General features: G+C 36.2%; 3 protein-coding genes across 3 annotated transcripts; all 3 read left to right on the top strand.

Moving 5' to 3' along the window:
- Positions 1–4102: 4102 nt before the first annotated feature.
- Positions 4103–4582, top strand: LOC109020658 (basic form of pathogenesis-related protein 1-like). The gene has a single exon (XM_019003169.2). The coding sequence runs from the start codon at positions 4103–4105 to the stop codon at positions 4580–4582; it is 480 nt and encodes a 159-aa protein (XP_018858714.1).
- Positions 4583–10875: 6293 nt separating this feature from the next.
- Positions 10876–11625, top strand: LOC109020657 (basic form of pathogenesis-related protein 1-like). Its single transcript, XM_019003168.2, has one exon. It carries the CDS (start codon positions 10914–10916, stop codon positions 11391–11393), a length of 480 nt encoding a protein of 159 aa, XP_018858713.1. The 5' UTR covers positions 10876–10913; the 3' UTR covers positions 11394–11625.
- A 761-nt stretch (positions 11626–12386) lies between these two features.
- LOC109020655 (pathogenesis-related protein 1-like) lies at positions 12387–13306 on the top strand. The gene has a single exon (XM_019003166.2). It carries the CDS (start codon positions 12435–12437, stop codon positions 13029–13031), a length of 597 nt encoding a protein of 198 aa, XP_018858711.1. The 5' UTR covers positions 12387–12434; the 3' UTR covers positions 13032–13306.
- The last annotated feature ends 5391 nt before the right edge of the window (positions 13307–18697 follow it).

Below are 18697 nucleotides of genomic sequence, written 5' to 3'. Positions count from 1 at the left end.
TTCTTCATATATAATTACTTCCAAATTAAAGAAGGCAAGCATTTATAAGGGCATCTATATAATATATATTCTGTGGAAATTGCTTAAATAATTCCTGGCCGTATACAAAGACAATGTCGATATATCCGTACGTCTTATTCAACGAACTTTACCTTCTTGTTCATATCTCCGTTGTCCTATATTGCAAACTTAAATGGTTCCATGTGTGTGTTCACGGGTGATCGGCTAGCATTACTAGTAGTTCATATATATATACATAAATATATATATAAATATATATTCTCTCATGATCAGCATACCAACGTACGTTTGTGTCGTTTTTGGGAATATTATTATTGCATGCGACAATCATTTAACAAAAAAACAAAAGAAAAGGCGAGAGTGACTTAATTATATATATATATATATGTATGTATGTATAGGACTTAATTTTTAACTTTAGACGCTAAAGGAAATTGTTTGAGCAAATCCTAATTAAATAATCTTTTAAAAGCAAAATTGTATACTAGAAAAATCATTTTTAAAAAAGCAAAGTTACATAAATTAGGACTTATATACGTCGAGTATGAGGGCATCTTAATTTGGTTTACGAACAACTTTTTAGTACCATATTTTATTATAATAATAAACTTAATTATTGGTGTCATCACTATCACTATATATATATATATATATATATATATATATATCTAGTATTGGTACATCTACAAAAGAATTACACGTATAAAAATAATCTTACAAACTGACGTGGTTTCATCTTATTCGTTAGATTTATTTTACAATAAAAATAATTTTATAATTTGATGAACTACATCAAGCCACGTCTGTTTGTGAGATTACTTTTATTTAATCTTTTTATGGTTAGAATATTTCTCATATATATATACGCGTATTATATATTAAGTTATTTATCTATCAATATTAAGGAAATTAGGGCCTCAATTTTGTTTAATTGTCGCCTCATCTGCGTTTACGAATGATCGCATTTAATTAAGGAATGACGTGATCTCCTGCTTTTAATATAAATCCATTACCCTAACACGCACAACTTTTTTACATGAAAGAATATTTCTCCGTGAACAAGAGTGGCCCTGCATGCATGCGTTCATAATTCAATACCAGCCCATGCAGCCACATGACCTTCTGCTTCTAGCTAGCTAGCATCACGGGTCGGCTCTGTTATTGGCAGCATTGCTAGAGAGCTATAGCCAGTCTCTTTCGGTACGTTGACACGAAAGCATTACTTATAATTACCTGCCCTAGCTAATTTATTATTCATTGAAAATTATATTCAGCTAGCAAACTCTAGCAAGTCTCTTTCATTAATGAACTAACTATATACATCCATATATACATACATACATATATACATACATACATATATATATATATATATATATGAATATATACTACTAGACGTTCTTTGCCCATGAACTACTCTTCTCATCTCGGTCGATCCGTGCGTTTGTGTGGGATTTTATAAATAATATCACTCTTGGCCGGGTCTCTAGATCACTTAATGCGGTAGGAACCCAGCAAAGCACTCCTTTAAAAATGAAATGAACACTTGGAAAAAAATTATATTCATCATTTCTAGACAATACACATGACTTCATTTTCACTACAAGAAAAATAGACTTTTGTGGCTATTTAATTGCGGCGAAAAAGTTATTTATGACCAAAATAGACTCATTTTAGCTGTAAATATATAATAATTTTGCTGGAATTAAATGGCTACAAATAAGCAGTTTTCTTATAGTGTTTCTTTTTTCATGTGGTATATGGATATATGATAAGTAAAAGAATTTAATTAGTTTAAGAAGAATAAAAAAAATTAAATTAAAAAAATAAAGTACATGTGTAGTATGTGAGGATGATGAGTAACAAAACTCGATTATGACTAGCTAGCTAGCTAATTTTGTATTAAGCAGGTGGTATCTGTGATGTATAGGAATTAATTTGCAAATTTTAACATGAGTAATCATTCATCTAAAAGAAAATTAGGAAAAATAATTATTTATTTATGAGAAAGTACTTATGTTTTCATGTATACGAGACGAGAGCTCGAATATCGACCCTGTCTTAAAAACTTGTTAAGACAGTACCATCGAATGACACGTGATAGATTCTAGCTTGTCCTAGTTGTGTTTATTTTCAACATATATAATTAGATATTTGAAACGGTTCATGAATTGATAAGATCGAATATAATGCAGAGAAACAGCGATCCATCACTTACTATCCAAATTATTTAGAGTAATGTTAGATATATAATGTGTAAGTTTCGTGCACTTCTTTTTTTAAAGAATGAGTTCTATTATTAAAAAAATAATTTTTTTAATATGAGTTCTAGATTTAATCACTTTAAAGGGAATGTGCGGAGTTTACACAATCTAGAATTGTAACTATCATTTCTCAATTATTTGTGCATATTTTCCAAATTAATGCATGCATGGAATATGGATCTAGATTTTACATTGATTATGTTGAACTACTTTAAGAAGGTGAATTTGAGCAATTACGGTACTAAAAGCTGAATCTTCTTTGGATCGGGTAATATCAGTTGTCTTTTTAAAAAATATTTGGTTTCAAGTTTTGGAAATAATTCTAATTTTGGTTTGGATCGAAATTTTGATAGGATTCTTGTTTATTTAAGTATTTCATTTTCATGCAATAATTTAATTTATCCATTTTTAAGAAAATTCGCACAATTTTGAATTTTGAAGCTATTTAAGCCGGTCAACTTGTAGGCTTCCTGAAACAATTTCTAATTTTATAATTAATCATTATTTTTCAAAGTTTTCTTTTTGTGTAGTATCTTTTCTCAATGGAAGTATATATCTTGTCTAATCAAGACTCGTAAGGCCCGTTAAAGTAGTAAGGTTGGTTAATTAGTTATTTAATTTATGATTTTAGTAACCGGACCATGCACAGATCGAATATTTATTTGAAATTATATTCTAATACTATCATGGGAAATTAGTATTCATTTTAAAAACTTAAATTAATGGAAAAGAGTTTCAAGGTTAATTAGTTGAAAATAAAAATTAAATGCTACAAGAAATTCGAAGTACAAGTTAGTGGTATTAATGTAGAATAATGTTAGATACGGTTCTAGAATTATTGCAAGTCTGCCCACTCCATTTGACAAAATAGTGGAATTCACTATTAAAACAATAATTTTTCATATGGGTACTAGATTGATTCACTTTTTTCATAGAAAACGTATGAGATTTGCACACTTTACGAATGCAAATATCATTTCTCGCATAACGTACACACAAATCTTCAACCTCTTATGACTTCGATAATTGTCATATATGAGTGGTGAATGTATTATTACGTACGTGGAGAATGAATACTCTATACATAAAGAGAGAAATGATATTTATAATTCTAAAATGTGTAAAGTCCCTTTAAAAAAAATGGGTATGTAAATCTACAACTTATATGAAAAAAATATATTTTAAAATTAAGTGGACTCCAATACTTTCTTTAAAAGGAATGAGTAATGCTTACACATCTTAAAACAGTATATAGCATTACTAGTATGTTGATTCCTAATTAAATGTATCCAATTTCTATCGTGGTGTCGTTGATAAAATAATTATAAAAATATATCATTTAATAATAATAACAATATATAGTACGAAAAATCTACGTACCCGACTATTTCTTTCTTTAGAAATTAGGAGTTATTTGACAGATGACAAAAGATTGTCCTCCCTTAATTCATTTTCAATAAAAGGGGTGAAAGACGTTTAAAGCGTGAGGGGGAAAAATATATATTATCAGTTCATCATGAAGACATAATAGGTAAGTGTATCACTGCCCATGTATATAATTAGATCATATATATATATATATATAATATAGGCCAGGATTAACAACGTTCGTTCTACCTAATTACTTATAATGAAGTTGAGATTATAACAAAGAGATCAAACTGAGAGATACGGCCACCGATATTCACTAGCTATCGCCATATATAGTATGTAAACCTAATCATGCAATCAAAGCGGCTTATAAAAACCGATATAAAATGCCCCATTTTTCCCACCAACGGCCACCACAAATCTATTAACTTGACAAGCATTCTAAAATGGAGTTTAGCAAGTTTTTTCTAGCAATATGCTTCATAGGGTTCACCCTAATTCACGCCTCCCTGGCACAAAATTCCCACCGAGACTTTCTCAACGCCCACAATGCTGCTCGTGCCGAAGTCGGTGTTGCTCCTCTAACATGGAACCACACGCTGCAAGTCTATGCCAGGAATTATGCTAACAAGAGAAGGGATTGCAACTTGGAGCATTCCAATGGACCATATGGGGAAAACATCGCTCAAGGATGGGGTACCTTCACTGCACTTGAGGCTGTGAAGATGTGGGTTGATGAGAAACAATACTACGACTGCAAGTCCGGTTCGTGTAAGGGTGGTGAGTGCCTGCACTACACCCAGGTTGTCTGGCGCGACACCAAGCGTATTGGGTGTGCCAGGGTCAAGTGTAATAAGGATGGGGGGATCTTTATGACTTGCAACTACGATCCTATCGGTAATTACGTTGGTGAACGCCCATTTTAAAATATTGGTCATGAAGCCTATGAGGGGTGTAATTTGTCTAGAAAAATTATAATGTGGGTGTGGTTATTGTTCTTCCTATGTACGTTTTATGGGACAAAAGGAGGGATAAAATAATGATTAATAATATCAATCATATTAATATTTATGTTGTTCTTTAATCTTTATTACTAGTATAAAGAAACAAAAATCACAGGATCAGTACCTAATGATAATAATTTCTAAAATATTTTATCTTTCCTCGATACTTACGATAGAGGATTGAGCTTGGCATTTTATGATTATGGAATATTCATTTATTTGCAGCCAGAGAAGGCTGGAATAATAAATTGGCATCATTATTCATTCGAGCATCTTGTTTGATCTCGATAATCAGCCACGGTGAATCCTAGATAGGCCGCCGCGGTCGAAGAGGAGAGGCGCAGGATGCTCCTCGAGCTCGAGGATAAAAACGCAGAAACGGCAAAATGGGTAGGCACGTCGTCCTCGATGGAACATGTGCTCACTAACACAGACTTGCCGTATAGCGCCGAGGTCATGGTGGTTCTTCTCCCCCTAGAGATTCAAAGTTCTACAAGTAGATGTGTACGAAGGGTCCAAGGACCACCTCTCTCAGTGCAATTGGGAATATATGACCACAGACGACCGGGATGAGAAGATCACCTTGGCAGCCCTACTTGGGGGGGGGGGGGATCTGGCCCCTGAACCCGTTCATGACCGAGATTGCCCGGAGAACCCCCACAACACTAAGGGAGTTTAAGGACTAAGTCGATGATTTCATTAATGCTGAAGACACCCTTAAGGCCTTGACGGTTCCCCAGAGGATTGAGCTAGAGCAACTGGACAGGAAGGCTGCTGAACAGAAAGGCAGGCCGAATTGCGAAGGGGGCAAGAAAGGAGCACGGGAGGCCAGGAGAAGGGGTGAAGTGTCGGCTCAGGCGTGTGGTGAGCCTCATGCTCAAATGAGCCTGGCCGTAGAAGGCGAACGCTCCCCGAGCCCCTAACCTGCAGAAGGAGCCACATAGGGGTCATGAGAGCTGCAAGTACTGCAAGTATTGAGGACTGTTGGACCATGAAGCAAAGGAGGGAGGCATTAGGGGGCTTGCTAGACCAGCGGCGATAGGCGGTGGACCAACGGGAACGTCGCGAGGGCGAACATCCGAGGGCCCGAGGAGACGAAGGCCTAGGAGAGAGGCTCAAGGGAGCCCGTGACGCCTGAGCCGAGTGAGGGCAAACAACTCAATGGGTGATATCCGCACAATCGTGGGAAGAGGCTCCACCTTGTAGGCTCGGAGGGTCCACACTCGATGGGCTCAATACGAGGAGGTGTTCACAACAGGAAGGGCCGCAGGGTTGAGGTCGAGTCCAAAGCATCTTGAGCTCTGCCCACATGGCCTCTCGGATACAAGTCCCTAGACTTGCCGCGGAGTTGAGGTCGAGCCCAAAGCATCCCAAGCTCTACTCTTGGTCAATCTATGCGTTTGTGTGGGGTTTTTATAAATAATATCACTCTTGGCCAGGTCTCTAGATCACTTAACGTGGTAGGAACTTAGCAAAGCACTCCTTCTAATTTAAAAATGAAATGACGCACGTTTACCTATATATAATCAAATAAAAAAGAAATTAATTAGGAAAAAAGAAGTTTGCCGATGCAATATTAATGGCCAGATCATGATCGACGCAGGTGGTATTTGTGATGTATAGTCATTAATTTGCAAATTTTAACAATTCCCATTCATCTAAACGAAAATGAGGAAAAATAATTATTTGTTTTTTATAAACTTATGTTTCTGATCATATATACGTGACAAGAGCTCAAATATTGACCCTATCTTAAAAACTTGTTAAGACAGTACCATCAAATGACACGTGATAGATTCTAGCTAGTCGTAGTCGTGTTTATTTTCAACACATATAATTCAATTTTGCTATGTACAACCGTCCCTGTTGAACCATCGTGCAATCGACTATAGCACCTGACAGAAATTTAAAAAGAAAATGAAAATCGAGAGAAAGCATAACCCAGCGACTAAAACCTAGAGTGAAAGAAAGAAGGAAGGATCGCGAATGAAGTGAAGCGTAGAAGGAAGAAGGAAGGTTTGAAAAATGCATTTCTGCAGAGCCCAATGATTAAAGGTTCAAATCGGTCAATCCGGTCCAGTACGGAGATGAACCATTTTTGGTCCATCATTTTCTCAGACCATACTGGACCGAACACCCATAAGGACCGGATTGGACTGGACCGGTAGCTATCGGTCCGTTAGATCTAGCCTAATTATTTTTAATTAATTAATAAAAAAAATTTATTTAAAATATTAAAATAAAATTAAGTGACTTATTAACATGGATTATATAACTAACTCAATAGAAAAATACTTCATATAGTCAATGATAATAAATTAGATGAAAATTACATTATTAATTTATATAATTACTATATAATTAGCTAATTGATATTATATATTAATTAATTGAGAGAATATTAACAAGTGTTAATAACATTTTTAAAATTTTATATTGTTAATGGTGATAGGTTAGATGAAAATTACATAATAAATTGTACAATTATTATATAAATAATATATATATAAAATATATTTTTTATTTTTATTTTTCATTAGGTCCGGTCCAGGGTGGAAAAACCCTGGACCGGGATCAGACCGTAACTTTTAGGTCCTCTAAAACATGGACTGAGACCGACCGGTCTTAGTCTCAGTCTGGTGTTGTCCAGTCCAGACCGAAACGAATGGTCCGGTCAATTTCTCCGGTCTGGATCGACCGTTTATCACTCCTACTAGGGATGGAACCCAACACCTCCCTGTCGTCCAAACCTATTTTTGCAAAGCATTTCAAGTGATTGAAGAAGGCCCAAATCCATTGCTGCATACGATCATTTCAAGTGACTGAAAAATGCCTAAACTAGTACTCGACTACAGAGCATTTCGACTAAACCAATGTACTATCTGGCTGTACATTTCAATTTTTGTTCTTCCAAACCCAATATATCGTTCATAAAGGCCAATTGTTATGCATAAGAAACCATAAGGATAAAATTAAGAATAAAGGGACGTTCATCAGCGAGAAATTAGAAACCCTAAAGACTTTTTGTAATTTCATTGTACATTATTTCCTTATCACTTGCATTGTGAGACATGCAAGAGAGGAAATCTTTATTCCGGTTATTTATTACTCCACTATCACCCAACCTCAAAGATAGTTGCCACCGATTTTGTTTTTCTTGGGGGAGGTGGGGTTTAATCTAAGTAAATTAGTAATGGATTGTTAACTTCCAGTGTGGCAGAGATTTACAACCGTCTTCCTCGATGGGGGATATCTCCTTCATGAGAGCAAGCTAAAGCACCCATCAATGACACTTCATACTTCCAGGACAAATTATCTTAAGTGGAAGGAAATATGTACAAGACTTGAGCATAAGCAAGCCTGTGCACAATTACAATTATCAATATATCCTCCATCAAAGGAATTAAACATTATCAAAGGCTCTACCCAAACTTTTCACAGGTTCCTCCCCGTGAGATGCCAAAACTTCTCCCAAAAACAAACTTTTCAATCACACTGAATATTCTCAACTAAAGTTTTTGAGAGCCATGTAAGTGAACTATCATTGTCAGCCTCATTAAAGAACCATGAACATTGAGTAATGTTACATGCAGTCGTGAAGTGCGCAAGCGCTGTATAGTTATGGAGTACGCAATATTCTAGATTCTACATTGATTACGTTCAAGTACTTTAAGAAGGTGAATCTAAGCAATTATTGTTGTGAAATACTATGCAAAGCACATACACCAATTATGGCAAACAAAGTAAAAACAACACAATCAAGAACACGAGACACAATATACGTGGTTCGGCAAATTGCCTACGTTCACGGGAGCTGCAGAGGATTTTTATTTCTTGAGGAATCACAATACAATAGTATAGGACGACTACTGTTCACTCTGATACAGTACAAGTAAAAAACATAAACAATTTATCTGTTATGCGGCAGAAATCCTAAACTCAGCAGAATTAGTGATGTTCGCTCGAGCGGCGTGTCGAGTCGGCATCGAGAGAACCTGTTTCCCGCAATCGCTTGAGCCATGTGTCGAGCGGCTCCTCAAGCAAAGCTCTCTGACTTCCCTCTGCTCGAGCTGAGTGTCGAGCAGTTATCGAACGAAGCTCTCTGACTTGCTTTTGGTCGAGCGGTCTGTTGAGCTCTCTTCAAGCGAAGCTCTCTGACTTGTATTCACTCGAGCGGCTAGACGCTCCGCTCGAGCGGCGTGAACTAGACTCCAAATACTCAACAATTATGGTAATAAAAACTTAATCTTCTTTGGATCAGGGTAATATCAGTTTTGTCTTTTTAGAAAATATTTCATTTCAAGTTTTGAAAGTAATTCTGATTTCAATTTTGACCAAAATTTTGAAAGGATTTTTGTTTACTTATGTATTTTATTTTCATGCAATAATTTAGATTTATGATTTTTAAGAAAATTCTCACAATTTCAAATTATGAAGCTATTTAAGCCAATCAAGGCTTCATGAAACAATTTCTAATTTTTTAATTAATCATTATTTTTCAAAGTTTTCTTTTTGTGTAGTATTTTTTCTCAATCTCAATTCATAGTTTTTGTTGATTAATTAACTAGCTTGTCCGGAGTAGATTATGTGCTGCAGATAGGGAAATATATTATATCTTTGTCTAATCAAGACTCATAAGCCATGTTAAATTAGTAATTAGGTGGGTTACTTATTCATTTAATTTATTATTTTAGTAACCAGACCATGCGCAGATCGAAATTTATTTCAAATTATATTCTATGCGCGCTATCGTGTGATTTAGGCTTTTAAGTTAAATAGATCCTAATCCATTGCTAGCTGAGTCCTATGGTGCATTGTAGGCTTTTAAGTTTGGCATTGATTTAGGTCTTGGACAAGTCATCATCAAAGGAGACTCATTGTAGGTTATTAATGATCTCAAGGCCACTGCAGAGGCTTGGTCCAGTGCAAGCATGTTTGTGAGTGAGGCTAGACTGTTATCTAGTTGTTTTGCTAAGTGTGAAATTTATCATGTCAGGAGAAATGGTAATAACATAGCACACTTGTTAGCAAAAAATACTCTTTCCATTTCAGATTTCATTGTAACTATGGAGGAGGTTCCTCCATGTATTTATTCTCAAATCTAATGAAATGTGAGAGATGATTTCCTTTAAAAAAAAGTATTTATTTTAAAAACATAAATTAATCATGGAAAGGACTTTGAAGGTTAGTTGAAAACAAAAATAAAATGCTACATGAAATACGAAGTACAAGTTAGTGGTATGAATGTAGAATAATGCTAGATACTGTCCTAGAATTATTGCAAGTCTGTCCACTTTGAAAAAATAGTGGAGTCTAATTTTAAAAAAATAATTTTTCAAATGGATACTAGATTTATTTACTTTTTTCAAAGAGAATGCATGAGATTTGCATACCCTACGATAATAAATATCATTTCTCGCATTACACACAAATATTCGACGTTTTATGACTTTGATAATTGTCATATATGCATGGTGAATGTATTTTTACATATGTAGATTGTGGATACCCTTTATATAAAGAATGAAATTATATTAGTAATTTTAGAATGTGCAAACTCCATTTAAAGAGAATGGGTGAGTAAATCTACAACCTATATGAAAAAAATATTTTTTAAAAGTGGACTCTAGTACTTTTTTTTTTAAAAAAAATGATTGAGGAATACTTATACATTTTAGAACTGTATATAGCATTATTAGGATATTGATTCCTAATTAAATGTATTTATTTCTATCTTGATATCATTGATAAAATTATTATAAAAATATATCATTTAATAATAATAACAATATATAGTACGAAAAGTCTACGTACCCGACTATTTCTTTCTTTAGAAATTAGGAGTTATTTGACAGATGACTAAAGATCATTGTCCTCCCTTAATTCATTCCCAATAAAAGGGGTGAAAGACATTAATTAAAACGTGAGGGGGAAAATGTATATTATTAGTTCATCTAGAAGACATAATAGGTAAGTGTATCACTGCCCATGTATATAATTAGATCATATATATAAATATATATATATAGGCTAGGATTAATAACGTCCGTTCTACCTAATTACTTATAATTAAGTTGAGATTATAACGGGGAGAAATTGGGAGATATGACAACTGATATTCACTAGCTATTGCCATATATAGTATGTACAGCTAATCGTGCAGATCAAAGTGGCTTATAAAAACCGAGATCATATGCCCCATTTTTCCCACCAACGGCCACCACAAATCTATTAACTTGACAAACCTTCTAAAATGAGGTTTAGCAAGTTTTTTCTAGCAATATGCTTCATTGGGTTCACCCTAATTCAAGCCTCCCTAGCACAAAATTCCCACCGAGACTTTCTCAACTCCCACAATGCTGCTCGTGCCGAAGTCGGTGTTGCTCCTCTAACATGGAACCACACGCTGCAAGTCTATGCCAGGAATTATGCTAACAAGAGGAGGGATTGCAACTTGGAGCATTCCAATGGACCCTATGGGGAGAACATCGCACAAGGGTGGGGTACCTTCACTGCACTAGAGGCTGTGAAGATGTGGGTTGATGAGAAACAATACTACGATCGCAAGTCCAACTCGTGCAAGGGTGGTGAGTGCCTGCACTACACCCAAGTTGTCTGGCGCGACACCAAGCGTATTGGGTGTGCCAGGGTCAGGTGTAATAAGGATGGGGGGATCTTTATGACTTGCAACTACGATCCTATCGGTAATTACGATGGTGAACGCCCATTTTAAAATATTGGTCTTGAAGACTTTGAGGGGTGTAATTTGTCTAGTAAAATTATAATGTGGCCGGGTGTGGTTATAGTTCTTCCTATGTGCCTTTTGATGGCCGGACAAAAGGAGGTATAAAATAATGGTTAATATTTATGTTGTTAGTTAATCTCTATTAATGGTATAAAGAAAGAAAAATCACAGGATCAGTACCTAATTAATGATAATAATTTCTAAAATATTTTATCTTTCCTCGATACTTATCGCGCGAGATAGAGGATTGAACTTAGGTTTTTGTGATTGTGGAATGTTCATTTGTTTGCAGCCGGAGAAGGCTGGAATAATCTAACGGCATCATTAATTTATTTGATCTCGATAATCAGCCACGGCCATGGGTACTCAAATACATATATATATACCCACTGGGAGATGTGGTTCTCGTAGAAAATCTCAAATATGATCTCCACGGGCCAGCCCGTCATGCAGATGGTCACCTTTTTAACCGTGGCGTTAAGTACTACCGGTAATTAAAGGTATAAAACATTACCGATTAAGCAATGATTGTAAATAATTTAGAATCACAAAAAATAAAAATAAAAATAAAATTGCAACTTTGGAATTGGAAAGGAAGCACTTGCGTGAGAAAAACAAGACAAGGTCGCGATGGCAACTTGTTCTTTCTAAAATAAAAAAGTGCCTAGCCTACCATGAACTTTATCATCCCAAATGATGGAGATAGAGGGTGCACAGACTTTATAGAATTTGTCTTGTATACGTTATTTATGTAAAACAAGGTACCTTTATAATTTTATACAAGGAAAGTCAAATTTGATCAAGCTAGTGCCACTAAACAATGATCTTATCTTTAAGCAAACCGAAGGCGATGGCTATTAGATTTATGTCCAAGGGCCATGCATGTTTCTGGAGGCTTCATTTTTTTAATGCTCTTCAACAATCATGCAGCGGCCTTTATAGACTTGTTCAGATCATAATCTTCCACTCTCTCTCTCTATCTCTCTCTCTCTCTCTCTCTCGCTCTATATGTATATATAGCCTGCATCCATGTCCAGCTTCTTTATCAATCAATTGTCTAAGATTTTGTTTTGCATTGTGCGTGTAATAAAAGAAACCAATAGGATGATGTTCATGAGGCTTTCTCTAGCAATTGTTTGTGTCGTAAGCTTGGCCATATTCCGCGTCTCCCTTGCCCAGAACTCCCCACAAGACTACCTCAATGCGCACAAAGCTGCTCGTGCAATCGTTGGTGTCGGGCCAATGAGATGGGATGCGAAGGTAGCTTCTTATGCGCGGAACTACGTTAACAAACTCAAAGGCAGCTGCAAGCTTGTGCATTCGGGAGGGCCTTATGGCGAGAACCTTGCATGGGGCAGTACTGACCTTTCGGGCACAGCTGCTGTGAACATGTGGGTGGCAGAGAAGCCAAAGTATGACTACAACTCCAACTCCTGTGTCGGTGGGGAGTGCCGCCACTACACTCAGGTGGTTTGGAGAAACTCCGTGCGCTTGGGGTGTGCTAAAGTGCGATGCAACAACGGGGGCACCATTATCAGTTGCAACTATGACCCCCCAGGCAACTATGTCAATCAACGTCCCTATCTAAGAGTTCTTCAACAACCTCTGGACGTTTTTGATGTTTAGATCAGTGCTAGCTGATGCATGTTAAAATTCTGAAACGCACTCTGATGATCAACTAATTAATTGCGAGCAAGGCTGTTCGGTTTATCTCGATCTGCTAGCTGAACGGCCTGATGTGTTTACGATTCTAAAATATGGTAATTTTATGTCATGTAGCTAGCACCTGGTTACTCATGCATGCGCTAGCTAGCAAGCTAGCTTTGTGATCATGTCCAGTGTTGTTTTATATATGTTTTTATGCAGTCAATTAATAGTTATGACCCCTTAATTTAATAAAAGTCTGCCCTCCTTTATTTATAGTAAGGAATATCCAAATCGTACGTGGGTTGATCGATGCCAATTAGTCCATTTAGTCCGTCCATCTTATCTGATCTGATCATGATGCTTCGACTGTTTTAATTTCCTTAATTTACGACTTTCCCCCCTAAAGCCACGGCCTGATCGATCTCTTTTTAATTAGACAAGACCTCTAAAATGAAAATTTAATTAACATTCCATATATAAGAATATATATCGAATCAGCTTGCGAACATTTCGTGATTCAATTATTTATTCAAACGACGTCAAGGAAGATGTTTGCTATCCTAAAGAAGATGCTTGCTTGCCCTAAAAAAGAAAAAAAAAAAGAAGAAGGTGCTTGCTTATGGCTTAGGACGTGGAAAATAACCACTAGCTAGGGCTTTGAAGAGAGAAGCAGACAATTTGAAAAGAGTAATGCTATTTAGCTATGATCAGTTTCAATTTGTCATCTTCAATTAATACAGTAGTCAATGACTGATCAATATAATGTATAAGTAGTTTCCTATCTTAAATATCTATACAGAAAATCAGTTAAGGTTGCGCTTGAATGCTGAGATAATCTCAGATAATCTGAGTTGATATGTGAATAGTAATATTTTGTAAGTCCATGCATTGAGATGTGTTTGATTATAAATAAGTTGAGATATGTGTTTAAATGTATGAAGTAAGTTAAAATGAATTTAACTTTATTATGAAAAATTGAAAAATTAATGGGTCCCATAAATAATATTTGATTTGAGATTGGTTGAGGTGAATTAGTATTCCAAACATAGCCTTAAAATGTATCATACCAATGATCAATATGTTCATAAATGATCAAATAAGTTAAAAATGAAGATCGACAACAGTTTTCACTAATAAAATAAATTTGTTCTAAGTTGAAGAGAGAAACAGATCAACCTCAAATAGCCCCAAATTTTTTTTTCTTTTTGACAAATTTGGAGATATTATTGCATGATGGGGAAAAATACACACTCAAACTACAAGAAAATTGCCTATTTGCAACCAGTTAATTCCAGCAAAATAACTATTTGTAATTTAAATTGGTTATAAATAATCTTTTAGTTGCAATAAGTTGGTCACATAAGTCTGTTTTTCTTATAATTAATTAATTAAACAATATATATCATAGTAATGCATGACTTGCTTGAGAAATATTTATTTATCGTAAGGCAGGCAATCTATAAATATTAGCTAGGAGCAGGCAAGGAAGGTTATCATGTAAAGGTAATTGCAATAAATATATATATATATATATATATATATATTTATAAATATATATTTATATATATATATATACACCTAGCTTTTTCTTTGTATAGTAGGTTAGACTTTAGTAATCCTGGAAGAAGGAGCTTAATTAATTGGGTAAGCCGACGGAATGAAGACTTGTGCATGCAAGTCCCTACGACGATCGAGTCTGATTGGAATGAAGTCGTGACTCGTAACCCACACGCCACGGCGAACGATGAGAATCTAGAACGTGCAAGAAAAATACCAATCATTCATTGCTGCACTCGCTGCGGAACATTAGCCCTTTTGCAGCAAATAAGTATGGAAGTACGTACGTAGTCTCGTTTGGATCTCAAACTCATCTCAATTCATTTTAATTTATCATTATAATTTTTTCAAATCTCAATACAAAATATAATAAACAATTCAATTTTTTCAAATCTTAAAATAATAATAATATTAAAAAATAATATTCTAACAATATTTTATCATCTCAACTCAACTCAATTCAACTTACTTCAACATCTAAATACAACCTAAACTAACCCTGTTTTGAGTTACTTTTTGGGTCATCCAAAGGCAACCGCAAGTCAATTTGGTAACATGAATAATGATGCATTCGTAGCAGTTTGTTGTGTCACGTGGGCTTAGCCATATTGGTCCATGTCCATGTCCATATTGGGCTTAGCAGTTTGTGATGTATGGTATATGTGGATGATGAGTAATAAAATTCTTAATGATTTAATACTCTTTCATGAGCATAATATAAATTAAGAGTTCTTCTACACATTATCCATACATTATATATCTGTTAAGAAAAAAAAATAAAAAAGATAAAAATTAAATATAAGTGCGTGATATAGAGATGATAAGTAGAATTTTTCATAAATCAATAATAATAATTTTTGACCTGATCCCAAATATCCCATGAGAATATCCATTAATTGCATGTTGAATTGCTTCATACATGTATGTTTTCATAATTGACACATGGTTACTCTATATTTCTCGCACCTATTACGGGACCAATCAGAAATTAATTAATAGCTTTCGACTAATTTGGTAGGGCAAAGTTGTAGTAGTTATCCTAAGGAAGCCGTGCGTGGAAATGTTTAATTATCGCTTAGGTTGTGGAAATTAACCACGAGGTTTTGAAGATCAGCTAGAGATCAAGCAGACAATTTGGAAACTGTACAAGATTTGTTGACGCTAGCTGAAGATCAAAGGCACCAATCGATTTGATCAAATTTAAAGAGAAATAATTTATACAAATTTTAAATAGACAAAATTTATATAAGTCCTTATAAAAAAATGGATCCACCTTAAATAAATATAAAAAATTATTATTTATTAATGAGACTCACTTTTTTATAAAATATTTATATAAAATTTTTCTATTTAAAATTTGTATCTAACATTATAACAATATTATAGAAGAGGGTGCTACCGCCATAGAGAAAGTGTACCGAAACTTTGGACACAGTGTTAAAGAAAATTTTTTTACAACAGTATTTTTTTTTTGTATTTTAAAAAAAAATTAAGAAATAAAAAAACTCAATACTAAAAAATAAACAAATAGAAATACTAAAAGAATGCATTTCGATTAGGGGTGTGCAAAATTTCGAGAATTCTGATTCCGTCTGACTTCCGCTCCGACGGAGTCGGAGTTGTCGGAATTCGGAGTAGCTCCGAAATAGCTATTCGGAGTCGGAGTTGGAATCGGAGCTACAAGGAGCTCCGACTCCGACTCAGAATTTTTTTTTTAAAAACCCAACTGTAAAACGACGTCGTTTTACAGCTGGGTTTTTTTTTAAAAAATTGAACGACATCGTTCCACTTAATATGGAATGGCGTCGTTTCATATTAAAAAACCCTCCAAAACGCGTCACCCCCAGCCCCAAGTCCCCCATTCTTCTTCCTTCTTCAGTTCTTCTTCCTTCTTCTGCTTTCTTCTTTCTTCTCCCTTCTCTCTCGCGTCTCACTGAACCAGTGAACTGTGAAGCCGTCTTGCGCCTCACATCTTGTGTCTTTCTTGCCAGTGTGCCGCCGTTCGTCGTTGCTCCTCCGTGCCGCCGTTCCTCGTTGCTCCTCTGTTCAGCTTCCACCTACGGTGAGAGTAAGGTTATGAGCCCTAAATTTAATTCAAGCACGTCTCTTATGAATTGGAGCCAGCAGTTGTGATTCTTGTGAATTGGTTATATTGAATATAGTCCCAACAAATCACAGCGCTCAAAACCCTAAATTTTACATTGTATTGAAGACTTGCGCTCGAGCGAGGTGTCGAGCGCAAGTCGAGCGCACGTTGTATTGAACATTGGCTCGAGTGATATGTCGAGCGGAAGTCGAGCGAACCTCTCTGGAAGAGTTCTGCTTTAGCGTTACGTCGAGCGCACATCGAGCGAACCTCTCTGTATGTGTTTTGCTAGAGCTCCACGTCCAGTGCAAGTCGAGCGAACCTTTCTATATAAGTTCTGCTCGAGCGCCACGTCGAGCGCACGTCGAGCGAACCTCTCTGGATGGGTTCTGCTCGAGCGCCATGTCGAGTGCACATCGAGCGAACCTCTCTGTATGAGTTCTGCTCGAGCGCCACTTCGAGCGCACTTCGAGCGAACCTTTCTGGATGGGTTCTGCTCGAGCGCCACGTCGAGCGCACGTCGAGCGAACCTCTCTGGATGGGTTCTGCTCGAGCGCACGTCGAGCGCACATCGAGCGAACCTCGATGTAATAATACATCAATACAATAATACATTATGATACAATAATACATGTCCTATTGTATAATACAATAGCTTAGTTTATTTTTAAACTAATTTTTTGCTTCTAATTTAATTTTTTCAGCTTCATTGATTGTGATATGGATTCTAGACATAGTGGAGATGATCGTCCACAAGGGGATGTGGCGGATGCCAATGCTACAACTCCTACACCGGTGGGTACTTCCACCCCTAGAGCCACATCTAGGGCAGCTACATCTAGAGCAGCTACATCTTGTGCAAGTAGTCGACTCCCACTCCCAGTTGATATAGAGGATGAGGATATGTTCAACGAAGAGGAGGAGATGCCCATTAAGCAAGATCAACCACCACGACCTTCTAAAAAGAGGTCGTGGACATGGGAGCATTTTACCAAAATTCCTGGTGATATTGCGAACCCAGTAGCAAGATGCCATTACTGTGGATCACTTTGTGGATGCCATTCGAAGAAGCAAGGTACCAGTGTGTTAATAGCACATCTAAATGGTTGCCAACGATATAAGATAGCGAAGGGATTGCAAGCCACTGATCAAACCAACCTCAGTTACCAAACTTCTACAGCCACTGATAGTACACATACTAAGAAATTGGTCATCCCTCAATACAGTGAGAAGATGTTGAGGGACATGCTTGCATAAATGATAATTACTGATGAGATGCCATTTACCACAGTCGAGAAAATGGGCTTTCGAAAGTTTCTAAATTTTGTTGAGCCACGATTTCCCATTCCATCACGGTATACAGTGATGTGAGATTGTATGAAGAGGCATGCGAATGACAAGGAGGAGATGAGGAAGATGTTTATTACCACTGGCCAGAGAGTGTCTTTTACGACTGACACATGGACTTCCATATAGAACGTCTGCTACATGTGTATCACATCACACTACATTGACAGTGAGTGGATTTTGCATAAAAAAATTATTGATTTTAAAGAAATTGTGGATCATAAAGGTGCATCCATTGGGGCGAAAATGGATGATTATTTAAAGGACTGGAGAATTCGAAAAGTGCTGTGTATTATAGTTGACAATGCCAGTGCGAATGAAACAACAATTGATTGGTTTAAGCGGAACACGACTGTAAGAGATGATGTCATTCGGGCCCACGAGTTTATTCACGTTCGATGCTGTGCTCATATCATTAACCTCATAGTTCTTGAGGGATTAAAAGAGGTTCATGATTCCATAACCCGAGTCCGCAATATTGTACGATATGTGAGGGGTTCCCCTCAAAGGCTTGCCAAGTTTAAGGCAATAGCAGAAGATCTGAAGATTGAATGTTCTAGTATGCTGTGCTTGGACGTTCCAACTCGATGGAATTCTACATACATGATGTTGGATGTGGCACAGAAGTACCAAAAAACATTCGAGCGGATGGAGG

Source organism: Juglans regia, chromosome 13 (genome assembly GCF_001411555.2).
Source record: "Juglans regia cultivar Chandler chromosome 13, Walnut 2.0, whole genome shotgun sequence".
Classification (NCBI taxonomy): domain Eukaryota; kingdom Viridiplantae; phylum Streptophyta; class Magnoliopsida; order Fagales; family Juglandaceae; genus Juglans; species Juglans regia.
Note: the sequence above shows the minus strand (reverse complement) of the source record. Positions and strands in the feature narration are given on the sequence as shown.

Coding starts and splice junctions, on each gene's coding strand:
- LOC109020658 (XM_019003169.2), top strand. CDS start 4,103: ATGGAGTTTAGCAAGTTTTTTCTAGCAATATGCTTCATAGGGTTCACC.
- LOC109020657 (XM_019003168.2), top strand. CDS start 10,914: ATGAGGTTTAGCAAGTTTTTTCTAGCAATATGCTTCATTGGGTTCACC.
- LOC109020655 (XM_019003166.2), top strand. CDS start 12,435: ATGTCCAGCTTCTTTATCAATCAATTGTCTAAGATTTTGTTTTGCATT.